This window comes from Amphiprion ocellaris, chromosome 5 (assembly GCF_022539595.1).
Source record: "Amphiprion ocellaris isolate individual 3 ecotype Okinawa chromosome 5, ASM2253959v1, whole genome shotgun sequence".
Lineage (NCBI taxonomy): Eukaryota > Metazoa > Chordata > Actinopteri > Pomacentridae > Amphiprion > Amphiprion ocellaris.
This window is the reverse complement of record NC_072770.1, coordinates 26930531-26956822: the sequence shown is the minus strand read 5'-3', so window position 1 is coordinate 26956822 and position 26292 is coordinate 26930531. Positions and strand designations below refer to the sequence as shown.

At 40.1% G+C, this 26292-nt stretch overlaps 1 protein-coding gene across 2 annotated transcripts in view; it reads left to right on the top strand.

The window, feature by feature from the left end:
• The window catches only part of srgap3 (SLIT-ROBO Rho GTPase activating protein 3), a 62877-nt gene that overhangs the window by 18564 nt on the left and 18021 nt on the right, over positions 1-26292 (top strand). For both annotated transcript variants that reach the window (XM_023280694.3, XM_023280695.3), the window contains exons 3-6: positions 6131-6293; positions 11931-11993; positions 20123-20308; positions 22631-22759. In XM_023280694.3, coding sequence (XP_023136462.2) covers positions 6131-6293; positions 11931-11993; positions 20123-20308; positions 22631-22759 — 541 coding nt within the window. The remainder of the gene's footprint in view (positions 1-6130; positions 6294-11930; positions 11994-20122; positions 20309-22630; positions 22760-26292) is intronic.

Here is a 26292-nt window from a genome sequence, read left to right as displayed (position 1 = left end):
TCATGTCCTGAAGTACTAACAGACCACAGAGGAAGTCTGGATGGGATGCTACCATAGAGGAAGTAATAAATCAGTCAGACTCAAAGTCTGAGTGTTAACTAACATTCATACCACACACTTTTGTATGTATCAGATTAAACGCAGCTATATTTTCCCTTGTTCTTAAAGGTTACACATCAGTTTCAGTCAGCTTCAGTTCAAACTGACTAATACATCATCTGAAGCGAGATCATAACCTTTTGATGAAGCCATACTAATGTTCATAGTATTAGTGCACCTTGTGCCCTGAACGCCTGGTCTGCAAGCAGGCAGCCACAGATCCCAGTAATCAACTGTGACACACCCTTTACTGTGCTTTTCCTATCACTTTAGTGTAGTTATGTTAATGGCAAGCCACCAAATCGCCAAATGAGCCAAGAAGGCAAGAAAACACTGGTGTTTGCCCAGTAAAAGCACTTTGTTGGCATAAAGCCCAACTAGACAGTTCACACCATTTAAAATAACCCACTATAAAAAAAGGCACTATGCCTTTAGAATCCACAATTACTTTCTTTTGATTTTGACCTCATCTTAAGCTTATTCTTGTATCCTTTTCCCCAAACCTTCAGACACACAAGACAAGCTTTCATTGCAGATGAAGCTCAGTAAAGCTTCCACTGTGCTCATCCTAGTCACTTGTGTATCCCATCATCATTTTTGAGAAGCTTCAGAGTACAACAGTAAAACAGAGCGATCCTGACCATCACAGACTTCCATATGCCCTGGATCTCAGCCCACAGTCTCCTGGCTGAACCCTTCCAGTGCAGATTCATTAGCAAGCTGAATGCCTCTGTGATTTACAGCTACTGCAGCTACAGCTACACCGCAGCAACCCAACCAAGAATCATTTTGCTCTTCCACTTTACCTCATTTGCCACAGTGAAAAGAAACACTGAAGGGTTACTCAGCTGCTCTGTACTACCAGTACTTTCCTTCACTTACTGGTTCATGGCTCCTTAGAGACAACAGCTGACTTGATTTTAATTATGGAGCACACATTTCAGGCGGTATCATGACTGGTTTTTATAATGTACCTCATCAAATTAGAATGGATTGGTATCATCTGTCTGTCATACAGATGTGGCACCATTAGAGAGGCAACTCATGCAATATTGATATGAGAATAACCTGTCTGAAAGAGATAAGGCAGAGTAGTGATGTCTGACTGTGTGTGTGTTAACATCTCTGTGTGAATCCAAGTGATTAGTTTGAGAGTATCGGGGGAGAAAACCGTTTGGTCTCTTTACAGTGTCAGATCTCTGCGCATGTGAGTTATTTTAGTTTGGAAGTCGGCTCTGCTCGTTCCAGTGATGTCTCTGTTCACGTCACGGTCAGCAGGAGACAGCTTGAAAATGTATCAGTGGATATTGCAGCTTGTTTCAGCATTGCACATTGTGATGCAGCCCGTGTCCACAATACGCTTCTCTTTGAAGAGCCTCTAAAAACTGTTATGCACTTCAGCTATGATGTAATTATGTGGAATGAAGCATGTCACTGTAGGATGGTAACAGATGCTTTAATGGTGCTTCGTGGCATTTGTACAAAGACACCAAAATACAGCCGGAGCTTCAGTCCCATGCAGTGTATCTGAAGTATGGCTGCTCTCTGGTGGTCTGAGGGTTAAAGGCCAAAAGGTTGAGCTATATCTCTGTAGGCCTGGCTTGTTGGAACACAGCGGTCAATACCCTGCTCTTGTCAGGTTGACAGCTCCCACTGGTGAAAGGCAGCACATACAACATCAATATATTAGCTGGTTTGCAGTTTGTCTTTCAGATCTTGTTAAACCTTCGTCTCCTTTTCACTGACTCTGCACGATTCTCTGCCTCGCTCTGTGTATCTGTACAGCTGTACGTTATCAAATGTTGGCAGTGTGTCTCCTCACAAAAAAAAAGAAGGAAAAAAAGCCTAAATGATGTGCAAATCAGCAACGTAGCATGTTGAAGCCCAGCTTGAAAACGGGGGGTGAGGGGGAAACGAATTTGAATGGCAAAGCTAGCGGCATGTGCCCACGTGCCCCTTGTCTTTTGAAACTGTTTGGCTCTTTCTCCTTTTCCTTGGCTGTTTCATTGATAAGCAGCAGGCAGGCAGTGTGGAGGGGATTAAAGGCCTTCACAGAGCCAAGTCCTGGTTTGATAAATGCACACTTCCTTCTGGAAATCCTGGCTCAGACACATCAGAGGCTCTGGGTGATTAGATGGTGGCATTCAGCACAACCGTAACGAAAGCGTGGCCACTGTTCTATACAATGCCTACTTGTTCAGGGTATGCACATTATGGAGGCAGCTTGCTATCAGTTTATCCTCGATTCAAAGGATTATTGCAATATTCTCCAACCACACACTCCTTCTTTGTTTCCCCCATTCCCTTCCACTGTCTCTGTGTCTCCTCTGCTTCATCCAAGTATTCACAGATTATAGTGTATGTTTGTATCTGCCGTACAGGGACAACGAGGGAGAGTAGAAATTGTAGAAAGCATGTAGACAGTCAGACAGTGCTTTGCAGGATGAGACGGATGTAATAGGATGCCAGAAAGCTGCGCTCGTCTCTCCTCCTCCTCTTCCTCCTCTTTCCTCTAGAGACTCTCAAAGCTCATCGTTTGCCTTCTTCTGCATGTTAATGATATCCTGTGTATAAATACTGAGGGCAAGGAGCCATCTGAAACCAGCCCTTTTGAAACCCTTAAGATTAATTGACCTGCGTGTTCTCAATTGACATTCATCCTTTTACGGGAAATCAGCAAAGAGAGGCTGGTACAAAGTGGAAATGGAGGAATGAATTTTGTGATGTCTCAGTCCTTTATGAAAGATGGGCCTCTGTAGAAGAGTTAGTTTTAAAAAGGCAGTGCAATAAAACAAGCCATGGAGCTACATTTGGTGGTGTGCTAGCAGACTCCGGTCCCAGAGATGTGGCTGGTACACAGGCCTAATTAATGACCTTCTGCTCCTAATTCCTGTGAAATGAGGGCAGCAGTGAGGGAGAAAGAGATCTGGTGTCATTTGTCTCTTTTTCTTTCTTGTCTCCAAGGTTTTAACCCTTACCATTAAATATCTGTACCCTTCCATTTCCATGCCTTGTCATTGCTGAATATAGAATTTCCTCCCAAATTATCATCCTTGTACAATTTTTCTTAAAACTGTCGCACGTCAGTAGTTGATGTAAGAGTAGGTGGTGTCTCTGAAGTTTTCTGACATGCTGCCAACAGTGTGACTCTCAGGATCATAGTGTCACTTCAACACTGTAATATTTCAGCAGCTGCCAAGTGGATTTCTATGATTTTTTTTTACAAACATTCATGGTCCTTGGAGGATGAATCCTACTGATTTTAAAGACATCTTTACTATGTGAGAGTTTTCAATTATACAATGAAATGTTCTCATATCTGCTTGCCACAGATTCAGTATAAATAGGGAATGTTGTTAAATGATTTTGACCTGATTTCTCCTGTTTCCTGTACTACTATCACAGTAGTATTTGTGGTTCAGAGTGAAATGATTCAGTAACTATTTGATGGATTTCTAGAAATTCTGGTACAGACATTCATGTCCCTCTCAAGTTGAACTCTACTACTTTGGTGATGCTATATTTTTCACGTAGAACCAGCCTCAGGTCAAAATTTTAATCTGACCATTGCCTTGGTTTATAGAAAGCTGTTGACATTCTGCAGCCTCCAGAGCTTAATCAGAAAATATTGGCATGCTAACGTGCTAAATTGATGGTGACATTGACATAACTATCCAACTTCATACTTGCTTAACATCAATATGTTAGGATTGTCATTATGAGCATGTTAGTGTACTCACAGTGAATTTCCACAATTGCAGTTGTGAGCATGTTGCCATGATGGGAGGCTTTTATCTCAAAGCACTGCTGTGCAGAACTACAGGCTCTCAGAGGCACTAGTGTCTTAATCTTGCTTGATGAATTACAAATATATTTGAGATTTTTTTTGTTTATGCTCCAGCACATCAACAATTCTTAAAGCATATTTAGTAAATCTATAAAAAAAAAAAAAAAAAAAAAAGCTAATTATATTCTAATAATTTCATTGAGGTATGAACGTGGTGCTCTAGTCAAATTAAACATGTATTAATCCAGATGAAAAAATGGCCTGAGTATTACAGTTGGGGACCACAGGCCCACAAGCACTTTAAATCATCAGAGGAGGGCTGAGGATTTATGTTTGTGGAGAAAGTGTGCAGGGCTCGGGTGGAAAGCTGAGGAGGATGAAAAAAAAAGAGACTAAATGGGAACCTGGCTGTGCTTAGGGATGAGATGAAGCATCTCTGACCACTTTTAGGGATTAGCAGAGAGTAGAGGTGCTTGTTCCCTAAACCCCACAACCACAAGCAGCAGTTATACACTGAGGAGCTGCGTCCCTTACAGGCAGATAGGTCAATCAAGCAGAACTGGTACAAAATGAGGGATGGTGAAGCAGCAGAAATAGGGCATCCCGGAGGAATGAGTATATCTACATTAGGTCCACTTGTGTTAGAAAAACCTAAATCCTGCCTGTCCTTTGCGTAGTTTTAGATAGGTTCATATCATTATGCTGCAGTAAGTGAATGTTCAGTTTAATTATTTCAGGATGTCTTGATTGCAACACTGAAATGTGACTTTGATTGCTTATCTCAACTCTTCAAATTGAGGTTTTTGTAATTCTAAATGAACTTAACCGCCTTTCACACAAAGTGCATCCCAGGACACCACGCTAACGTTGAAGACTTCAGTAAATGAATATTGCTGTATGTGCTATCCTATTTTCTGCTCCACATTGATCTTATGAGGATGGCATGCTGGTGTTTGTATCCCGTTAGCCTGATGTAAGTACGTTTAGGGGCACAGTCAAGTAAAGAAATAATGGTGAAAGCACTCTGGAGTAGCTAGATATCAGCTTCATTAGATGTGATTAGCATTATGGAAGCCCTCTGAAGGGGATGTCTTTGATGTTGGTGCTGCTCATCCCTTTCTTCTGCTCCACAGTGAAACCCAATCCCCCACCCTGCTCCAGTTCTCTCCCTGTCCTGCTCTCATTTCCCCCCTCGCTCGCTCTTTGTCTCCTCCTCGGGGTTGGTTGATTGATTAATGCTCAGATTGGATCCAGACAAGGGTATGGGTTTGAAGGGGTTGTGTGTGTGTGTGTGTGTGTGTCTGTCTGGTTTGATGTCTATGTGCCTTGGTCTTTCTGTTTGAAAGCACCCGAGGCGGAGACGGTTTAAACTGATTATGCAGCACTCATGACTCTCTGGATCATTTTTTGTAAATTTAACCAGTTGAGGCCTCACTAGCCATGTCGTTGTTTGGAGTGATTTGGGAGACAGAAAGAAAGTGATGGAGTGAGGGGAGAAGACACTCACTGAGGTTAAACAGGGAAACAGTGGAGGCAGAGTGGTGATAATTTATGTCACAACAGGTTGTTCAGACAACATTGTTAATGTCTCCAAAACACTGTTGTGCAGCATCAGGCTGATAACTTCACTTGGAGCTGCAACGATTAATCAGTTAATCGATTTGAAATAATTTTTTCCAGATAAAAAGTCAAAATTTTGTAATCCAAGCTTCTTAAATTTGAATATTTTCTTGTTTCTTTCCTCGTCAGTGACAGTAAACAAGACCTTTGATGGTTTCATCTTGGGCCAATCAAGATTTTTTTTTTTTTTTACCATGTTCTGGCCTTTAATAAGCCTGACATTTTATTGATTGCTCAATAATATAATTGGCTGATTGGTTGAAAAGAAAGAGCTGCTGTTAGTTGCAGCCCCAGACTCAGCTGTACTTTGTGTTCAGGGATAATTGCTTGTCTATGAACTAAAATAAGATGGTAGACCTGATTAAAACTGATACCTGATAATTACCAACATGCTGGTATTGACATTGTGAGCATGTTAGCATTTAGCTCAAAGCATCACTATGTCTAAGTACATGCCCACAGAGTGTGGATGTGGACTGTGGATTTTGTTTAAACTGTGTTTTTGCTACTGAATGCTGAAAATTTAAAGCTAATTATTATTTCAGTTGAACATTACCACCTCTTCCAGGCTTGTTTACTTCTGTGGGTTGTTCTAACAGTTCTGTAATTCTCTTATCATTGCAGGAAAGATCAGCACTTGCTGTCCTCAGTAAACTGCTGGTATCTGGTGCTGAACCAGACGAGGCGCGAGAGCCGTGACCATGCCACTCTCAGTGACATCTACACCAACAATGTTATTGTCCGCTTGGCTCAGATCAGCGAGGACGTCATTCGTCTGTTCAAGAAGGTCAGTGAAAATATCATCTCTCTCTCTCTTTGTGTGCAACTACTTTCTCATTACTGGTGCCCAAAATGTCAGTGTCCTGGGACGAGACAAATGCCAAGCCATTTTTGTTTGCAGTTGGGCCTCATTGTCACGCCATGCTGTTACTATAAAGGTGAAAGCAGCTTTCCAAGGTTTTTACTTCTGTTTGGCTTTAGTGCACAAATTGATGGTAGCCTAAAGAAACGCAGTAGCTCTGTCTCTGTGCATATTGAGTTAGAAAGGCAGTGAAAACAGCTGGGGGAAAATGAAAGTGAGGCGGACGGCTCTACAGCCCTTACTGCTGTGAGCAACGTCTGGCTCACTGTCAGCACATAGCAGAGATGACTGAGGTCTTATCCAAACATCAGAACCCTGTTTTCACCTTGCAGGCCTTCCTGTAGGTGAGCTCCACTCTGCCTTCCCAGCTCCATTCATATATTCTGTCTGTCTGTCTGTAGGTAAGTGTGGATGTGTGTCTCTCTGAAACAGTGCCAGATCCAGAAAAGGAGAAAACGCCATTCTTTTGCAGCCAGGTGCCCTCAGGTAGCCTTTTTTTTTCCATATTTGAAATTCTGAATAGTTGACTGTGCTACCAGTTGCTGGCAAACACATTGGGACGCTATGAATAATTTATTTTAAAGTAATGTCATGGCGCTCTGGAGAAAATTAAAAATGTTAAAGTAAAATGAATGAGCTTTGGTTGACTTCGGCACTATGTGATCAAGGACAAGACATACTTGACAAAACAACTACCAGCTGATAAAGATTTTGTGGGAATGTATCACATTGATGACATATTTTGTAAATTATCTAATTTATTGTAATGTTACACTGAATATATTATGATACAAAGTGGATATAGGTGCCCCTTGACATTCTGAATTTAGGCCTGCTGTGGGTGTGAATTGAACAGGTAACATTTCTCCAGATTTTACAAGTATGTTATGCCTTTGTTTGGAGGTTGATCAAAGTTGAAAGGCTGTGTTCAGAACAGCAATTACATTAGGTGTGGCAACCATGAGTGTACAGAGGGCACTATTTTCTTCCTGTCTGCTCCCTAGGCCAAAGCATTACCAAACTTCCGTGGGTCTAGATGACCCGTTTTGTTCATTTTTAAAGAGGAAAGAATCAAGAATATATGTGTATACATTACTATATTAACTCTGTACAAGGCAATACAATACAATATGACCCACCACAGCTCTTACAGTGTGTTGCATCACAGTTGTTCACTTGCTGGATGAACCCTCCCTGCTCCCTCTAAGCCTCTGCAGTACATGCTGCAGTCTGTCTCACTCCAGAGCCGCTGATGCATACAGATGCCATTCACCAGCTGCTGGAGCCCTCTGAGGTTGGATCCTATTTATCACATTCAGCCCAATGCTTGTTTGAGTAGGACTTAATGCTGGCACTCCAGATAACAACAAAGCAAAAACAAGCCAACTCTCTGAGTTATTTTGTTTCTCTTGTTCTGCGTACATTTTATAATCTACTTTAAAGAAGAACTGCTGGAGCAAGATTTTGTGTTATGAGTTTTTTTTTTTCCTCCTTCGATGATTTGTTTTAATTTCTGACTCAACAGTTTCAAGTTGTTTCAAGCACAGTTATTAAAGCCGAGTAGGGTGTGGTAAAAAGGACAACTTTCATCTGTCTGGATCTCTCTGAACTGCGGCTGGATGTGGTATGAGTTGCTGCGTGTGTGTTTGTGTGTGTGTGTGTGTGTGTGTGTGCGTGTGTGTGTGCGTGTTTGTATTACCTGTGTTGTGAGGGCATAGGCTGTTGGCACAGTCACGTTGTGGGTTCATGCCTCCCTCTCAGAGACAAAAAGTAAAAGACATTCTCTGAATTTTAGTGTGAACCCTTGGTGGGGTTAGGTTTAGATTACGGGTTAGGGTGTGGAAAGGAGTAGTTACTCTTAGGGTTGGGCTAAGTCTGCAGGAAACTGATGTAAGCTTAAGTGATGGAAACATGACTACATGTACCTCCCCTGTATCTGTTCAGTTATTCAGTCTATAGGTGCTGCAAGGTTTTGTTATAGAGCAGCCCCTCCCTCCTATATTGATCCGACAGAAAACAGTACTTCTCTCATTTGTGAAATGACCATTATTCATCTTGCTGAGTCATTATTTTGCAATGCTTCAGAAGAAATGAGTCAGCTGTTTACGCTAATAAAAGACATGTCTAAAAAAGGTGTTGCGCAGAGGGGGGTTCACACAACTTTTTCTACTATTTTAAATGTTACTGCCATATTTGACAGAAAACAACTCACTGTGCATGAGAGGGAGGCTTCAGCTATTGTTCACTGCACACCAACAAGCCACTCATCTGTCCTGTCCAAGCTGCATACGTCAGGTTCTGAATGATGTGTCCTTCCTCAACTTGTGGACATGTTTTTCATTTCATTCATTCGTTTCATGGTATTCTTTGTTTTTTTCTTTCTTTTTTTTGCAGTTTAAATATTGCAAAAATGACATATTGGAGCTAACACAACTCTAACAGCCGTACTTCGTTGTTCAGACATGCAACCCTGTCTGTGAATCTGATGGCATCTGAACATGTTGGCTGCATGTCTGAATGAGCACCCTGCTTTCTTTCCACTGAACATTGTGATGGCAAGTTTAGTCCTTGTAACATTTCTGTATCACTTTCTGCACAGGTCAAGTCTGAAACGCATGCAGCTGCACTGACAGATACTTCAAGTTTGTGTGAAGCAGTTTTAAGAGGGCTTTTTCTGCCTCTGACCACCAATATTTGCTCCAAAGACACCATTTACAAGCTAAAATCAGACTCTTTCACCTACACAAACTATTACAAGCTGAAATGTTCATAAAAATACAATTTAACAGATCTGATTAACAAGCCTCATTAATAATCAATGTAATCTGGGTTTTTAAAAATCGTGAACAGTTTTGTTTGTTGCTTTCAACTGTTTGAGGGAGTCTTTCCTCTGAGTTTATGAAATTACTACAGCATCAAACAGCAGCAGGATCCATCTCCAACATGAAACAACACTGGTACTTTCATTGCTTACGTACTCAGAGATATGAATCATCCTCGACATGGAGACAGGATTAGTCATGAACCAACAGCAAGTTACACAGTGTACTTTTCTTTACAGGCAGGTGAAGTGTCACGCAGAGTCACAGTTTATAAGCTACAGTTTAATTATTTTCTGCATAGCAGCCATCCTCAGGTTGAGTTCTGAGCCCCATCTCAGCTGTCATGACAGTTATTTCAATTCTAGTAAAAGTCTGATTTGGTGACTAAAGTCAAAGATATTTTTCTGTCATGTTAAGTTTTTATAATGAAGACTGTTCTATTTCACAGTCTCACAGCAGGATATTTGTTATACTGTATATGGTGAAGGTAAGCTGGGCTTCTGCAGTTAACTGGAGAACTCTTGCTGATATTGTTGGCATTAAAGACATAACAGCTATTTTATGAGTAACACATGAAGTTGGAAAATCTGCAAAATCTATATCATTTTTATGTACTTATATGTGGGATAATGCTAGTTCATAATTCCTATTCAAGTGAAAATTACACAAGATATCTGCTAAATCAAATGTACCCAAATAAACTGAAGTAGACCCCAAAGCAGTGACGTAGAACAAACTTTTTGTGAGTTTACCACTATATGTATCAAAGACTGGCTTGTGATGCCACCAAATATTAGTGGTACCAATTTTAATCAGATTAGCAGAAGGTACAGACAGTTTTCTATTTGTGCTGTACAAATGTTGGTTTTCGTATCATTCTTTTTCAAGCATAGCAACTTCTAGTAGCTCTGTGATATTAGGAGAGGTGTTGCTTCTTTTTGTTGAATGTGTGAGACCATCATACTGAGACAGCCTGTTGCCATTTCTCACCTCAGAAAGACTTTAAAGAAAAGCTTTCTACCTCTCTCCCACACAAACAGACGTTATTACTTTCACTCCTTCGCTTATTTCTCCTTCTAGTCCAGGTGTGACTGATGTTTTTGAGCACTAGACGTACAGTGCTGTGTGATGACTGTGGAAGAAGTCAAAGTGCATGTGTGCTGGAAGCTGTTAGAGGAATTAGCTGTGCTGTTTTTCAAGGTGTTTACTGTATCTGAGATAGAATCTTCAGTGAGATCTCAAATTTGAAAAGGTGGTGAGAAAAATCATAGCTGAAGCAGTCTTTTGAAATGAATTGATTGAAATGGATTGTTCCTTGTTGATTACATTTTTATGTATGCCTGCAAAGAACAGTGATGCGTCAGTAGACTATGTTTTTTTTTGTCAGAGGATATCACACATTTGCTTCACCCCTCAACAAACTTCACACATACAAGCACTCAGACGCGTTCACTTCACAAATGTACGTACACGCCGGCAGTAACAGATGAAAAGAGGACTTTGCAATAATTAAAAGTCTAACTGTGCAGTGTGTGGCATGCAGTAATCACAGGAAACTAGTTGTGTGCCATGACTCACAGTTACATTTCTTCACTATTCAGTAACAAGTAGAAATGCACATCTGCTAATAAAGGAAGATTAATATGTTTTTGTGATTGTTTAAATATGTATACAATAAATAGTGCAATATAGTTGAAAAACCCCACTATCAAAAATTGAAGTTTTTACTTTGTTAGCATGTCCATTAGTTGTTTTTTTTTTTTTTTTTTTTTTTGATATGCTTGAAGACATATCATGAGCAAAATAAGCAGTCAACACCATATCTGAGGATTTCTGCTTTGAAACTGCAGGGATGTTAATGTTCATTAATTAATTTCTGTTGATAGTTACATTAAATACATTAACCAATGAGGCTGAAGATGAAGGACAAATGTGCCAAAAAAAGTATTACAGATTAGCTGTGGCACCATCAGGTGAAGTCTCTTTAAAACTGTTGCGACCCATGATTGGACCACCAGTAATTCTGAGTTGGCAAGCAGAGAGCATTGTGGGAGTTTCGCTATTGAAGCACCATCATGCGAAAGCGTCCTGTGATGCTTAATGCCTACCAGCCAGAGCGCTTGTTGTGTTGATGAGCTGAGGCGTGCTATGACAGCATCACCATGAACAAGTGGCCAGTAAAGTGACCCATATCGGCTATCAGAAGCTGTTTTGTTTAATCCAATGAGGTCATTTTATGTTATTGATTAATCAGATAAGGCTGCCGACTTATTGCTGAAATTGCTTAAAGGTGTTAAAAGTTTGTATCCCTAGTTGGTTCTCATTGTGTAGCAGTGTTTGAGTAGAGTCGTAGGTGAGGTGGTGTGCTCAAACTGCAGTGGTGCATGTTATAGACCTGCACATTCTACAGGGGGTTAAAGGTGCAGACTTACATCTAAACTACTTTAAGGCAGAAAGGAATTGTTTTCATGGAAAACAAACTTGTAAATATTTAACTTTGAGTTTAAATTAGTGAACCTGAACTGAGCTATTGGACAGTGGGAATTCTGACCTGTTAATAATCGCAGTCAGGTACATGCTCTGTACCAGTTTTGGTTTCCATCCATCCAGTGGTTGTTGAGATATTTGTCTATGACTCACCGAATTCACAGCGTCAGCATAATCGAGTTTGTTCCATCAGGTCACTGCTGACGGGTCCAACATTATTTGTCTTCTCACCCGTGTTCTCGCTGTTTTTCAGAGCAAGGACATTGGGATCCAGATGCACGAGGAGCTGGTGAAGGTGACAAATGAACTCTACACTGTAAGTAACAGACTGTGTCTCCTGCAGATCGATCTCTCACACCTCATCTCATCTCTGAGCTCATCCAAAGTTCTTTTTCCTCTCCGTCTTTCTGACATTGTATTTCTTGCTGTTTTTCTTCTGTGTTTTGTTTTATTGCCTTTCGTTCTTGCTTCTTCTTCCTTCTTCTTGCTGTACCTTTTGAAGACTCCTATTATGTGCACTGTGCTCTGGATCTCATTTTTTCCAGATTTTTCCTATTTTACTTCTTTTTGTGTTCCTGAATGCTTGTACTTTCCTCATTTAATACTTCCTTTTAAGGCTGTTGGAGGGGCTGCAGGGACATTGGTTTAGGATTTAGATGAAAGTGTCTTTTGATTTGAAAAATTACCAAATGCATGTGTCACTGCTGGGGCCGGCTGTGTTGACAACTGCAAGCAACAGCAGCAGAGGTCTGGATTCAGTTATTTTCTGGCCTTGTTATACCAGAACAGACATCATTTCACCCATGTTTGCCCTTGATAAAAGGTCAGTGAATCTGCTCTGCAAGAACGTACAACATTAAACATTAGCAACTGATGCTTTTGGTTTCTTTTTTCTTGATTGGTATGAGGTCACATTGCAAAGGTATTCGGGGTATTTTGTTAAATTCACTGAGTGTACATCTCACAGCAGTTACATCAAAGGAAGTTCTGTGATTAAGTTCTCAGGAATGTCTTGCATTTGTTTTATAACTGCTTAGTACAAATGGGTTGATGATGACTGATGATGATAAGTGAGAAGGAGGGAAATAGTCGAGTAGTTGTAAATGATTAAAAGGAACATTACATTTCTCTCTAAATTGGACAGTTTTTGGGCTCAGCTTCCATATCTAGTTACTCATTCAGCTCTGGTCCTGCTCAGGATTCACATCTCTGGTTGGTGCCTGAGAAATACCTGCCTGCCTGCACACAACTATACCTGTTGTTAGAATAAGACTAGAGCTGTATTTCAGCAAAAAAAAGAGAAGGAGATTACATAATGTGAATCTGGTTTCCTTAACAATGGACTCTCTCATTCATTTTAGGTCACCTGTTCCAGCTGAGCTGCTTTGTTGTATTTGATGCCACCACTGTGCTTTGTTATGGATATGCAGTTACTATAATGACCACTTTCTCTGCTGGTACAATATGTTCTTTTTGCCCCTGTTGTAGAAACATACCTCAGCTTCAGTTTAACGTTGCTCGAGAGACGGTAGCTCACATCTCTTGCTTCTCTAAAAACCAGATTGTTTTTCCCTTCGGCCTCAATGCAGCCATGTTTTTATTTTTTCACAGCAAGCAGCTCTTGGGTATCCTGCAGCTGCTTCCCATATGTTTAATTGTAGAAAAGGTTAATGGCAAATGGCCTTATTGATGGATGTTTCCTGTTGTACTGTATAGCTATGGCTGGCTAAAGTGATGGCTTTATCCCCAAAAGATCCAATGTAATTAATATTTCATTGCATTCATGAATACTGTTTGGATTCAACTGTCAACTGTTGACAGTTCTAGCAGTGAAAAAATCAGTGCAGCATAAGAGGGCAGTATTAATAAAGGCAGCATGTTTTCCAAACCCACATTTGCTCAGTTGTATTTTTAATTTGGGTGTCACACATGCTGTGGCACCATCAGATTTTACATATGATAAATGTTTTTAATTAACTGTGTTGTAGTGACTTAAAAAAAAAACTGTTATACCTACTATTTCTCCAAACATTTGCAACTATACTGTATTTATTCTACAATAGTAAGTAATAGCTTGAGAGAGAAACTGTAGCAGTTGACTGATATGTTTTTTTTTTTAGGACCGTTATGTAGTTAAAATATAAAAAAGCTTGAGATAGACAGTCAAAATAGTGCATTTTTTAAAATTAATGCATGTTACCAGAAGTCTAATTTGAACAAAAACAATACAGAAAAACCGAAAGATGCTTAGTTTTAGATCTAATATATTGCTAATACTGGGATTTCCTGCAGACAGAGGAACGTATGTCAGGGATGAGAACACACAGTTCTGGTGTTGCACCGTTACTCTCATACAAGGTCTTTTTCAGGGAGGCTTAGTGCCCAAAACTGGATGAGCTCCAAGCAACTTCAGCAATCTTCTGCCCCCTGAGGTGAAACAGAAGAGATGGCAGAGCTGCCTTTTATGACTTATTCATCTGTGCAGTGTGATGAGAGTCAAAATACCAAAGGGCAGCGCTGGCAGCTTTCCCTCATCCAGCCATCTGTAGATTTGGACACTGAAACAAACAGCGTCATGGGTAGCATGTGATAATCACAAGGGCATACAGTGTATGTTAAGTGCATTCAGGCGCACTTCTAACAGTTTGTGTTGTTGATTAAATACCTAACTGGCCAAAGCTGCAATTTTCTACACACTTAGTGATCTTTATGTTAATAAATGAAAATAAAAATATGCTTTCTATTCAGGATGTTAATGTCTGCCAGTTATTTCCAGTTTAGTTTCTAGTGTCAGAGTCTTTTTCAGGTTCACTGTGGCATACAGTGTATTATATATTTGTTTTACCCATTTGAAGCATTCTGGCTGCATAATGAAACTCAGATGGTCTCTCTTCTCATGCTCTACTTGGCCCCAACTGCAGTCTGGCTGAAAATTAGAAATGTTGACGTACAGCCTCATTCTTTCTAAATGTGAGAGAGGTTGTGGGAGTTGTTTGAAACTTCACAACTAAGGTGGAAAATGAAATGCTGCTTCAACACAAAAATAAAATCTATAAATTCATGCTTAGTCACATACATTTTCACACTTACAAGCTGTTTTCTCACTCTATATAGCCATCACGTAATGAGTGTACTTGAAAGGTATTGTGTCTTTTGCTGTCTCTTCTCATTTTTGAATGGTGTTGTTGTCATTTATTGTTCATGTAACATTGCCAGAGTTTTCTTTTTTCTTTTTTTCTTTTTTGTGAAGCTCTTTTCGACCAGCTTTACTTAACAGCTGTGAAATGATGTGTTGGAAAGTTGTTTTCAGTTACTGCATGCGGTTGGCCTATATTTTTAACCACAGATTTATCCATAACCGCATATGTGCTGTTCGATATACACTAGTTCTTTTACAGAACATAAGGCAGAAAAAGATGCTTTGGGTAACCTTAGCACCTATCTGCAGCACATGTAGCAGAGTATATATCACAGCTGAGCAGACAGTGGTGCAAAGGCAAGCTGTGTCTTTATGAAAAGTTGCCAACTAGTTTTTCTGTGTGGAGTTTACATGTTCTCCCTGTGCCTGTGCGGGTTCTCACCAGGTGCTGTGGCTTTCTCCCACAGTCCAAAGACATGCTGCGGCTAGATGGTAATTCTAAATTGCTTGGTGTTCTGTGTTGGCCCTGGGATTGACGACCTGTCCTAGGGTGAACCCTTCCTTTGCCCTTAGCAGGGATAGACTCCAGCTCCCCTGAGACTCCACAGAGGATAAAGCGGTGTATACAGCATGGATGCATAGTTTGTAAAATACATTACTGGATTATATTATATAAAACAATTTCGACTAGCATGTCAATATAAGAATTTCTTTTACTTTTAAATTAGAACTAGCCCTAAAAACACACTAAAACTTTATAACTAGAGGAAAACATGTAATGTTTACCACACATGACCAACTAATCTGATTTCACATCTTCATGACCAGCAGGTAGCAGAGGGGATGTTTTGGAGTTAAAAATAGCCCTATATTTACCTGTTTGGACAAGATTACATAGGATTACATATGAACACGGATGCAGTACGCTCTCATGTGCATCCCGGTTGACAGGCACACAGAGACGGCTGGTTAACACCTTGTGGATTTTTTGTTTTGGGTTGGAGCGTGAAGCATCTTGTATTTTATGAGTGGACCCTTTTTAGTATTTCATTGTACTGAAATAGCTAAATCAATAGTGCGGCCACATGGTGATTGCCTCGTGGTGTTTTCTAACACTTTTCAACACTGCCAACAAACAAATTTTGCTAAAAGAAAAACTGTGAAATCCCATTTGTCCTGCGACAGCTTGGTGAGAGGTAAGGGGGAGATGTGGCGCTATTGTTCATATATTGTTCAAAGTATGATGCTGCAGTTGGAATATCAGTGAGAAATCGATGATCCTGTTGTCTGCAGCTTGTCATTAAGACCAGCCCTGAATATGACAAACAGAATATAAAGTCTGAATGTCTGAAGAGTCATGCTTGTCCCAACATTGCTTTCAGCAACATGGCTCTGTGAAATCCAGTTTTCTTGGCTTTGCGTTAATTTCCTGCTCTGCTGACTTAATATCCCCACTGGGATCCATAAAGCTTTGGCTTATCTTATCTTCCTGATCTACCACCTTGTGTCTGATGTCTGCTCCTCAGTCTCACACACAGTTATTCTTTTGTTAACAACAACAACACTGATTCTGAAGCTGAGTCTCAGGCGATGGTGCTGATGTAACTTTCATTCATTCATTTGTAAGGCCACCCAACAACAGTATGGCGATTCATTTATGACATCTTAGATGAAGAAGTAGGTGCTATTCATATTGGAGAAAAACCTATAACCTTTTCAAATAATACCCATTCCTATGATGTATATACGAGTATCTATATAGCTGCTGGTTCTTTGTGAGGTACAGTGTGCTGCTGAGCCATGCTAGTTGTGTGTTGTGTTCATTTCACTGACTGTTGTGGATTTAGCCACTGTATATGATCATTTTTGATGGTTTTATAGTTCACTTTAAGTTGAGACTATAATATATGACAAAGACACAAAATGAATGAAACAAGAACAAAACTGGCCAATATTGTCACAAAGGAGCACAAAATGACCACAAAGAGGAAAAAAAATGCCACTAAGACACAAAACAAACAGACACAGAGACCCAAAAATATCTAGAAAGACAAATGAACCAACCATAAAGAGGCACATAGAGACAAGAAACCCAACACTTAGAGGCACACAGTGTATCTCAATTTCTTTTAAACTTTGTAAGAGCTTTTCCTTTTGCTATGAGCTTGTCTGCTGAGTGTTTGTACAGTTGTGAGTACACATGCAAGATGATGACCTCTGTTGCGCTGTTACACGAGAGTAAAGTCATTGGATATTTGAGATGGTGTGTTCCTGCGATGGCTAAAGATGTTTTTTGGGTCACTTGTTGCTTCATTAGGTGATTTCAGTAACCTTGTGTAGGTGACCCTCTTGACCTGTGGTTGCTCTCCACACTTGTTTATCAGATCGAAGACAAAGCAAGATCACACATGGGGTTTTGTCTTAATAGATGTAGGGATTCTAGAGGAAGAATGATAAGTTGGGAGGTGTGACGCTCTGTACCTCCAGTGGCCTTGCAGTGGCAGTGTAAGAGTTTTGGGGTGGTGCATGGGCTTCAATATTTCCACACAGTCCTCCCTGAGAAGTCCAGTTTTGTCACCACACTCTTGCTGCTGGAGCTCACAATGATCATGGCTGCTTTTATTTTTGCACTTTGTCCTCTTGACATTTCCTGAAGGTGTTTACTTATTGGAGCAAAACTTTTATTTTTGTAAACCTTGTTTATGTTGTAGCCCACAAGCTAGATCATAACAATATAAAAAAAAAATTTTTGTCCAGTATAGTGTTTCAGTTAAATCATCACTTATTGTATTTCACTCTGCTTTTCTTGTAGCAGCTTTGGTACTTTTTTTTATTAGACCTCTGTTCCACTTGTATAGCAGACTTTTCCAAGTGGTCAGTGAGGAGAATATTTTGAGGTGAGAGAACAGGCGTGATGTGCAACAAAGGGCCTGGAGTCACCCTAGAAATATTAGATTCATGATAAATAAAAGATGTTTTTATGGTCTTGCATTCATTGCGAAAATCTCTGGCCGTTGTCTCGCTGTGTCTTTCATCAGCTCGGCAACTCTACTCAGGAGTTTAGTAGCCGTCGGCTATTGTCAGAGGACTCAGCTATACACACACCTCCTGTAGACACAGCTGAAGCTCAGTCTTCCTGCAAATTACTTTGTGTCTTTAGCTGCAGGTCCTGCAGTCAGATGGTTCAAAGTTAGCTGGAAATTTAGCACATTTTCAGAGGAATCTCAACAGTCTGACAGCCTGGGGAGGTACACAGTGTTAGCCTAGTTTCTGTTGTGCTGGAGTTGGTACATTGATGTTTAGCTTAGTCACTCTAAGAATAGACTACTGTATTTTTTTTTTCTTTCTGTGTGTTTTATTTTCAGGTGTATGGCCTACAGCTTTTTAACACTTTGCTGTACTTGTTATTCTAGGAGTCCAAAGGAGTAGTTTTTATCCCAGGGCAGAAAGGGGTAATAAATAGAACCTCCTCAAGTGGCATCAGTGGTAAATATCACTGTCGCAGGGTTGGAGGTCAGTGGAAGATTATAGCTGCGATTGACCCACCAGCAAACTTGGGATCCTGATGAGTAGCTCACATCAGATAAAAGGCGTCCCGCTGTTTAAGTGCTACACAAAGTGGGCATTACTTGCTTGATCACAGGAAACAAATAAATTACTATTTATGCTGACTGTCTGACATCCTGAGGTGTTCATAGAAAACTGTGAATGCTCGAGACGTCTGAAGACACAGCTCACATCTGGACGTTGCTTTATGAGGCTCAAAAATGGGCCTAAAAGAAGAGAGACTCTCGACGAGCATCTGGGAGAAGTTAAGGGGGCTTCTGTCTTGTCTAACGAGGGTTTTGTGTCGCTACATTCTTGTCATCACCATGTTGGACAAGGGGGGGAAGGGTGTCAAAGTTTGAGTGTCTAAGTAGAGATCAAAGTGTGGCGGCGGCTGCAGAGAACACAGAAAACAATGCTGTCACTCTGCTTCACAAAAGAGCTGGAAATGAGCAAGCCTGTTGCTGTAGAAATTATGTAGAGGCCAGGAAAGCTATACAGTGAGGAGGGGAAGAGGGGGTGAGCTGGAGATTTGACAGCCAAAACTAAACCACACACAACTCTGGGCCCCTGGATCCACTTAAAATATTCCACATGTAGTGACATCTGTGTTACTGCCGCACCGATGGCCCAAACTGATCCTGCAGGCCACCATTAAACCGCTACTAAAACCAATCCAGATTTTAGAAAGAGAAGACAGTGGAAGACAGTTTCTATTTAATCATACTGTTGGTTACATTGTGAGGAGCAACTAAGGAGTATAACAGTAGTGCTCTTGAAAATTCATGCACCGGTATGAATGATTTTGTAATTAGGAGGACAAAACCACACATATGACTGTGGTTTTAGGGTTTTGGCCACAAAAGACAGTTGTACACTGTCTACCATCTATATGACAGTAATTGAGTAATAATGACAATTTTACTTTGTTGATTTATCTGAGCGAGATAGTGTCCACCTCAATTACTGAGTCAGGCCTTGTTTATGTGTCTCAGTTATCAGCAGTGGCCACTCCTACACATTTATGGCTGCCCATTCGTGATGAAAATACTAATGAAGGCCTTCTACCATAGGTTTTACACTACAACCCTGCACCACATTCTACTTATCTATGATTTTATGTCATGCAGGACTGTTAATTTTAAACAAATCTGTTGGTTATTCTCTCAAATCACCAATTCATTTAGTGTGGGTTAGTCTATAACATGTTTCCTCATGATTCCTCAGTGCTCAGCGTGATATCCTTTTGTTTAATTTAACAGACTAATTGTTAAAAACATAAAGATACTGAATTAACTGTCATGTCGGACAAAGAAATGATTTGAGGATGACGCCGGGAAATATTTGGTACTTGTACTTGACAAACACAAACACCAAGCTTCTGGGCTTTCTGGGCTTTTTTTCTACTCCTGTCACATTTTTTACATGCTATAGGACCATATTTAATTGCAATATAAAGTTCTACACTTTTGTGGAAACAGCAAAACCATGGCTAGAAGCAGAGGGAAATCAAAAATGTCCACAGCATAGTATCTTAAAAAAAAGATGCCAGCTCTGTTTCCATGCATGTTTTTCCTGTCTACTCTGTACAAACACAGTCTGATGATTTTTTTTCTGTTTCTACAGTTTGTGGTCCTGCTAAATGGTGGATTTTTGGCAATTTGTAGAAAGATAACAAGCCTTTCGAACCCGTTAGTAGGTTTCTAAATGTGATTATGAGAAAGTATCTTTAAGCTCTGTTTTTCATACTCTCCTTTTAGGTGATGAAAACGTACCACATGTACCACACTGAGAGCATCAGTGCAGAGAGCAAGCTCAAAGATGCTGAGAAGCAGGAGGAGAAGCAATTCAGCAAGTCTGGAGATCTCAACGTTAACCTGCTGCGCCACGAGGACCGCCAACCGAGGCGCAGCACTGCCAGGAAAATTGAGAAGATGAAAGAGAAGGTAAGCGAGCCTCCAGTAAGAAAAGAAGAGTGTTGTTTGTTTACATACACATGGTTCAGCTTGGCTTTAATATGTGTGTGCTACATAAATCATGAATCATTAATTAAGTGTTTAGGCGAGGAAAAATCTTTATACAGCTTCTCACCAAAGTTAAATATTAGAAATTCTAGCTCCGTAAATGGAGAACCAGCTTAGTTTGTTGGGTTCACTTGGAAAGTGTGAGCAAGTGCAGCAGACAGGCAGCAATACAATGCCAGAAACTGTCAGGAGCAAACTGTAGGTCTGCAGTTAGAAACACACTGAGCAAACTGCCGCACTCTCACCCAGTAAACCGACTCCCTTTCCATCTTATGCAGATTTCTAGTTTGTGAAAAGTTTTCTCTGCCAGAAGTGTCAGGCTGGTGGTCTCTGGAGCATATTGTACTTTAGATGCTGCCATGTAGTTTTTATTCTGGATTTTCTTCTGGAATTTCTTCATGCAAATGAAACTCCCATTATCTCTCAGGTGCAGGAAGTCAAAAGGCTGTCAGTGCAGCAGTGTTTCTCCCTGCTCAGGCTGGTATTCTCAGAGATGCTGCTTTGCTTTGGAGTTGCACACTATTTATAGCACAGCATAGTGATTAATATTTGTCTGTGCCTTGTTTCTAAGCTTTTGTCTCATTACTCTGCCTGCAAACAGGTTGGAGGCAAAAGAGGAAGGAAGAAAACTTAACCTCTTTTCTTCTAACGCGCTGCTGAAATTTGCATCATAATGGTTTTGTGAAATTGGAAATAAAATGCCTATGTATGCTGAAATGTACAAACAAACATTTCAAATAATTGGTAAAAGTCGCAGCTTTAAAATTATGATGCTGTTGTTGTATTTCAAACAGCAGTAATGCTTCTCTGAGTTGTGTCTGAAACATTGTGCTGGTAAAGTGAGTGAGACCACTTTGCAAGTTTGTTAAATTAAGGTGTTGTGTTTTTCAGTACACAATGCCACCTTATTGTACTGCCACTTCACTACAAATGCATGTATTTGTCTGAATTTGCACTAAAAAAAAATACCCACAGAAAGACAACCAGTTTAGTTAATCCTCTGAACACCAAGCAGTTTCTGGGCGCTTTCTGCTCCTGTCACATTTTTACTCACTGTGGGCTCATTTTTCACTGCAGTATAAAGTCCTGCACCTCTTTGGAAACAGCACAACCATGACTAGAAATAAAGAACCTTCATGGTTGCCCCAAGAAGCACTTCATTTTTTGTTATTTTCAGAATTTGTTCAAAGCAAACAGTTTATTTTTGGCAAATTCTTAAAATATAACTTGTAGAATAATATCACAGTTTTAAGGTTAGATTTGGTAAAGTTTTCCCCACCAAATGGCCGTTCACAGATGAGCAGGTTGAGGACCATCGGATAGTTGAAAATCTGACTATTCTTTCCTTTTATTTTTTTTAACTAATTTCAGGTAGTGACCATTTCTGTGATTTTGGTGATTTATTTTATTTTATTTATTTATTTATTTATTTATTTTTAAGTAAACAGACCTTTCAAATCTGCTGGTGGGTTTTGGGGTTCAGAGGGTTAAACTTTAATAATGCTTCATTTGGTTTGTTTATGAGCATTTGATGAGAAGATTGATGCCACTTTAATGGCTGCATGATGAGTATGTAGCTGGTTAGCTTAATTTAGACTGGAAATAGGGAGAAACAGTGAGCCTTATAGCATTATAACAAAATGGCAACAAAATCTACTTTCTTGTGAGAAACTTCAGGTTTTATATGGGTTAAACAAATGAGATCAAATGCAGCCAGACTGACATTTAGACTAGCAGTCTCCTGTTTGCAGTCTTGGTGCTGAGCTACTGCCTACGTTAGCTGCATATTTATTCTCTCTAATTGCCTCTTTCATTATATATGGTTTTTATCTGTTCTGTTGTATTTGTTTTTCCTGTAAAGTGACCTTGGGTGTCAAGAAAGGCGTTTACAAATAAAATATATTATTATTATTACCATTCAGCCATCTCATCTAACTTCAGGCAAGACAGCACATAGGACTATTCCCAAAATGCCAAAGCATTGTTTAATATTCCATATGCATGTATTACTTGTATCTGGTATTTAAGTGTTTAGAGGCAGAGTAATAGTAAATGCAAGCTTGGCTGTGCCACCTAACACATTACTGTCTAGAGGCAGCTTCTCCAGAGCCTGTTTCTCCAAACTTTTCCTTCCTGTGTGATGATCCCAAAGCTGCAGCTGCCTGAGGACACACTCAACCCCCCCTGCTGCTTTATATTCCTGCACTGATGGTTTTTTCCCCCTGTCTCTTCTCTCCTCCCCAGAGGCAAGCCAAGTATTCAGAGAATAAGCTGAAATGCACAAAAGCCCGGAATGACTATTTGTTGAACCTGGCGGCAACAAATGCAGTGGTGGCAAAATATTACATCCATGACGTCTCTGATATGATTGATGTAAGTATGCACGAGGCACATGTGTTTGTTTACATCTCTCAGCTGGGATTTCTGATGTTGATTTAACTCTGCAGCAGTGTCACTTTTCTCACCATCTGTTCCTGTGTCTCATTCAATCTCAGCCTGTTAGCTGTTTGTCTTCAAGCTGCTCTGTTGGCCCCAGTAAATGTATTTGCCTTCATTTTTTCAGTATTAATTTCTGCACAACAAACCTAACACTGATATGCTGCTAACTGGCTGCTGTTGACATGGAAATTAGTTTAGCAACGCTCCGTGCTTCCACACAGTTTTTGACTGATGGCTCCATCGGTGTTGACAAAGTGATTTCTGCTGTTGCTCTCCTCTTCCTCAGTCTTGTCCTCATTCATTTGTTTTTGTTGATGCTGCTTTTGGGAGCTTTACTGGGACAAACGCAGCATGTCCTTGTAACTGGCTGCCTTTAACTGTCACCAAGGAAAAACATGAACCAGGACACACACAGTTTCTCTATTTTTTGGTGATCAGAATAGAGGATGTAGCCTTTCTGACACTGATCCAAAAGGCTATAGGTTATTCCAATAGAAAAATTGCCCTTCCTTTCAAACTAAAATGTAGTAGAGGATAGGTGGTTTTCATATCCTGAATTCATGCCGACAGAAAAATTGAAAGTCAGATGTGAGGTCATGTTTTTCAAATTGTAAACCAGTGGCACTGCTGGCAAGTCTCATCACCAGTGCGGATGACTTTGTTTAGCAAACCACTAATGGTTGGAAGTCGGCTGCAGTCAGCTGGTGAGCAGAGGCTCTGCTTATGCAGGCATGAACAAGGTTAATGTGGTTGGCACCGATCCCTCAGCCCTGGGTGACCTGCTACCAGTCATCTGCTGAAAACAGATGAAGATTAAGAAGATTAAGATCAAGAAGACTTTACTGACCTTTTGAAGGCAACTTTCTGTATCCAATCCTTTTATATGCACATATACAGCTGTCTCTTCAGGGACATGAGACTTTGTGATGCATTATTTGCATCCTAATCTCGTTCTCATTTGACATTTCATTATCTGTTGTAACTTCATCCAATTCCACTATTATGCAACACACAGCCAACTGAAAAGGAAGCCTTGTTTGAATAGCTGTATTTCTTTCTAGTTTCCAGTTTTCTGATCTTCACTGAAAGTTTCAATACTCAAATGCTGTTTGTATAGTTTTTTGTAGAATGTTATGTGCTCTGTTGAGTAGGTAGTTGTGCTAGCAAGTTAGGTGTTAGGTGATCATGTGTTTTTCAGTGGTATAGCCTGACTGATACATTGGTTGCTCATTATTACTGGCTGTTACTGGCCTGTCACAGATATATCAGTATAAGCATATATGTTGTCCACTATATGCTGATATGTAAACTTTGTTTTACAAGACACAATGCAGAGAAAAAAGACACCTGGTGTAATTTTGAAAAAGTTCTGTCACATAGTTTGTCCATCAGAGCACCTCTGATTCCACCGTTTACAACACTCTCAGCATTGTCTGCAGCACATGTAGCAGAGTAAGTGTCACAGCTGAGTAGACAGTGGTGCAGAATCAAGCAGCATCTTCCTAGCTAGCTAGTGTGTGAAATACATAGCTAGAAAGTTATTAAACAATGAACCCATCATTTTCCTATTTCAGTGTAACCTCAGCATATAAACAATAATAATCCATAGAACTTCCTAAATATATTTGCCCCAAAAATCCAGCATTAGTCAGGCTTTAATATGTATTAAATGATTTTGTTTTGTCACTTACCAGAGTAGCAGACTTTACATGACAAATGGCAGCGAATGTGGTCTTAAAGTTTAACATTAAGGTCATATTTCGATCACAGAAGATCTGTATGTCTGTATTTTCCCCTTGTCTCTGTGCTAATGGCCTGGTTGTCACATTTTTGCTTGAGGCAAACCACCATACGGCACCACATTAGCCATGGTGATAGATGCACATTTTCCAGGTCAGCCATGATAAGCCATGGTTTCAGTGACATGTCTATCATACGGTGAACATGACTTGCAGTTTTGATAAATCCAGTTGAAGTAGTGTAATATGATTTAGCCCACTGTGGCTAAACCTGAGTCAGGCTATACAGTATAAGGGAGATCCGATGGCGATAAATGGACACACTGAAAGCCTGATTCATGGCTCTCGCTGCATTTTTGCTGGCCTGCTTTTATAGATCCACTGCCTGGCAATTCAAAGGTCCATGTCATCCCAAATCCTGCTGAGCTGGAGGGAATGGGATTGTGAGCTTGACTGTTCTGTTTGCCACAAGCAGGCAAGGGGAAGAAAAGGCTTTGTTTGTCATGTCAAAGCCACTCATCAAACCAGAGCAAGTGAGGTTTGTCAGTCAGAGTCAGTGACTTTAAAATGTTAATGTTCAGTTCAGGGCAAAATATTGAGTTTATTTACTATATTCCTGAGAAATTATGTCTTTTGTGACGAGAAAATTTGGTCATCAGAGTTGGGGAATTACATTCATGGAGAGATTAAGTTTTATGGCAGCAAATAGTGAGTTAGGATACAGTAAAGCTTATTTTTACTTTATGTGGTTTGTGTATTATTCTGTTATGGGGCAACAAGCAGTTAAGACTCCCTTTAGTGTAAATCAAGTCTTAAACTTTGTCCATGTCCATGTGGTGTTTTTTTTTAATATGCTAGAAGACATATTATGACCAAATAAGCAGTCAACACCATGGCTGAGTATTTTACAATTCTACAATTTCATTTAGTAAACGCTTTTATCCAAAGCAATGTACATCTGAGAGTAGATACAACATAAGTAAGGATCTAGTCAAGAGAAAACAACATGGAGAAGTGACATAAAATGCCTTGAAACTGCTGAATACAGTCTAAATGGCATGGAATTCCAGGGGGTTTCATACATAATAAACCTAAATAACCAGTCCTTATTTGTGAATGTATAGATATGTAAATATAATCTCAGTACAGTATGTAATGAGAAAGATGAGAACATGAACAGGAAAGAGGTCAACAGTACTTGGATTTAATCTTTCCCAGTCCTCTGCTCCTGCAGCCTGCTGCTGCTGCTGATGTATGAATGTATTCTCAGTCTGTTTACTTGTTTTAAAAGAAGCTAATTTACTCCCTTTAGTCTTTGGTCTACTGAGCCATTTTGACGGAGTGGTGCAATGAGGCTTGTGCACAAAGTGGAGAGACTACTTCCTCAGTGCTAAAGAGTGCTAAAGAGCGTTTACTTAGTGATTTACAAAACTGTCAGTTGCCTCAAGCTCCCTCTGAACCTCCTCACTACTATCCTCTGCTTAATTAGGTTACTTCATACAGCTCTGTGTGATAAGGCTCTGTAATTATCCCTGGTGTCCTACTGTGCTAGCTCCTGTAATTCTGTGAACTCCGGTTCTATTTTTGAAAGGCAACCTGTAGCAGAACATAATTTGGTATTTAGTCCATTAAATAGGTCTGAACATGGTGGAAGGTGCTCAGACTAATATACTATACAACTTAATTTTCCACATTCAACTTATCATTCCCTGACACATACTGATGTTC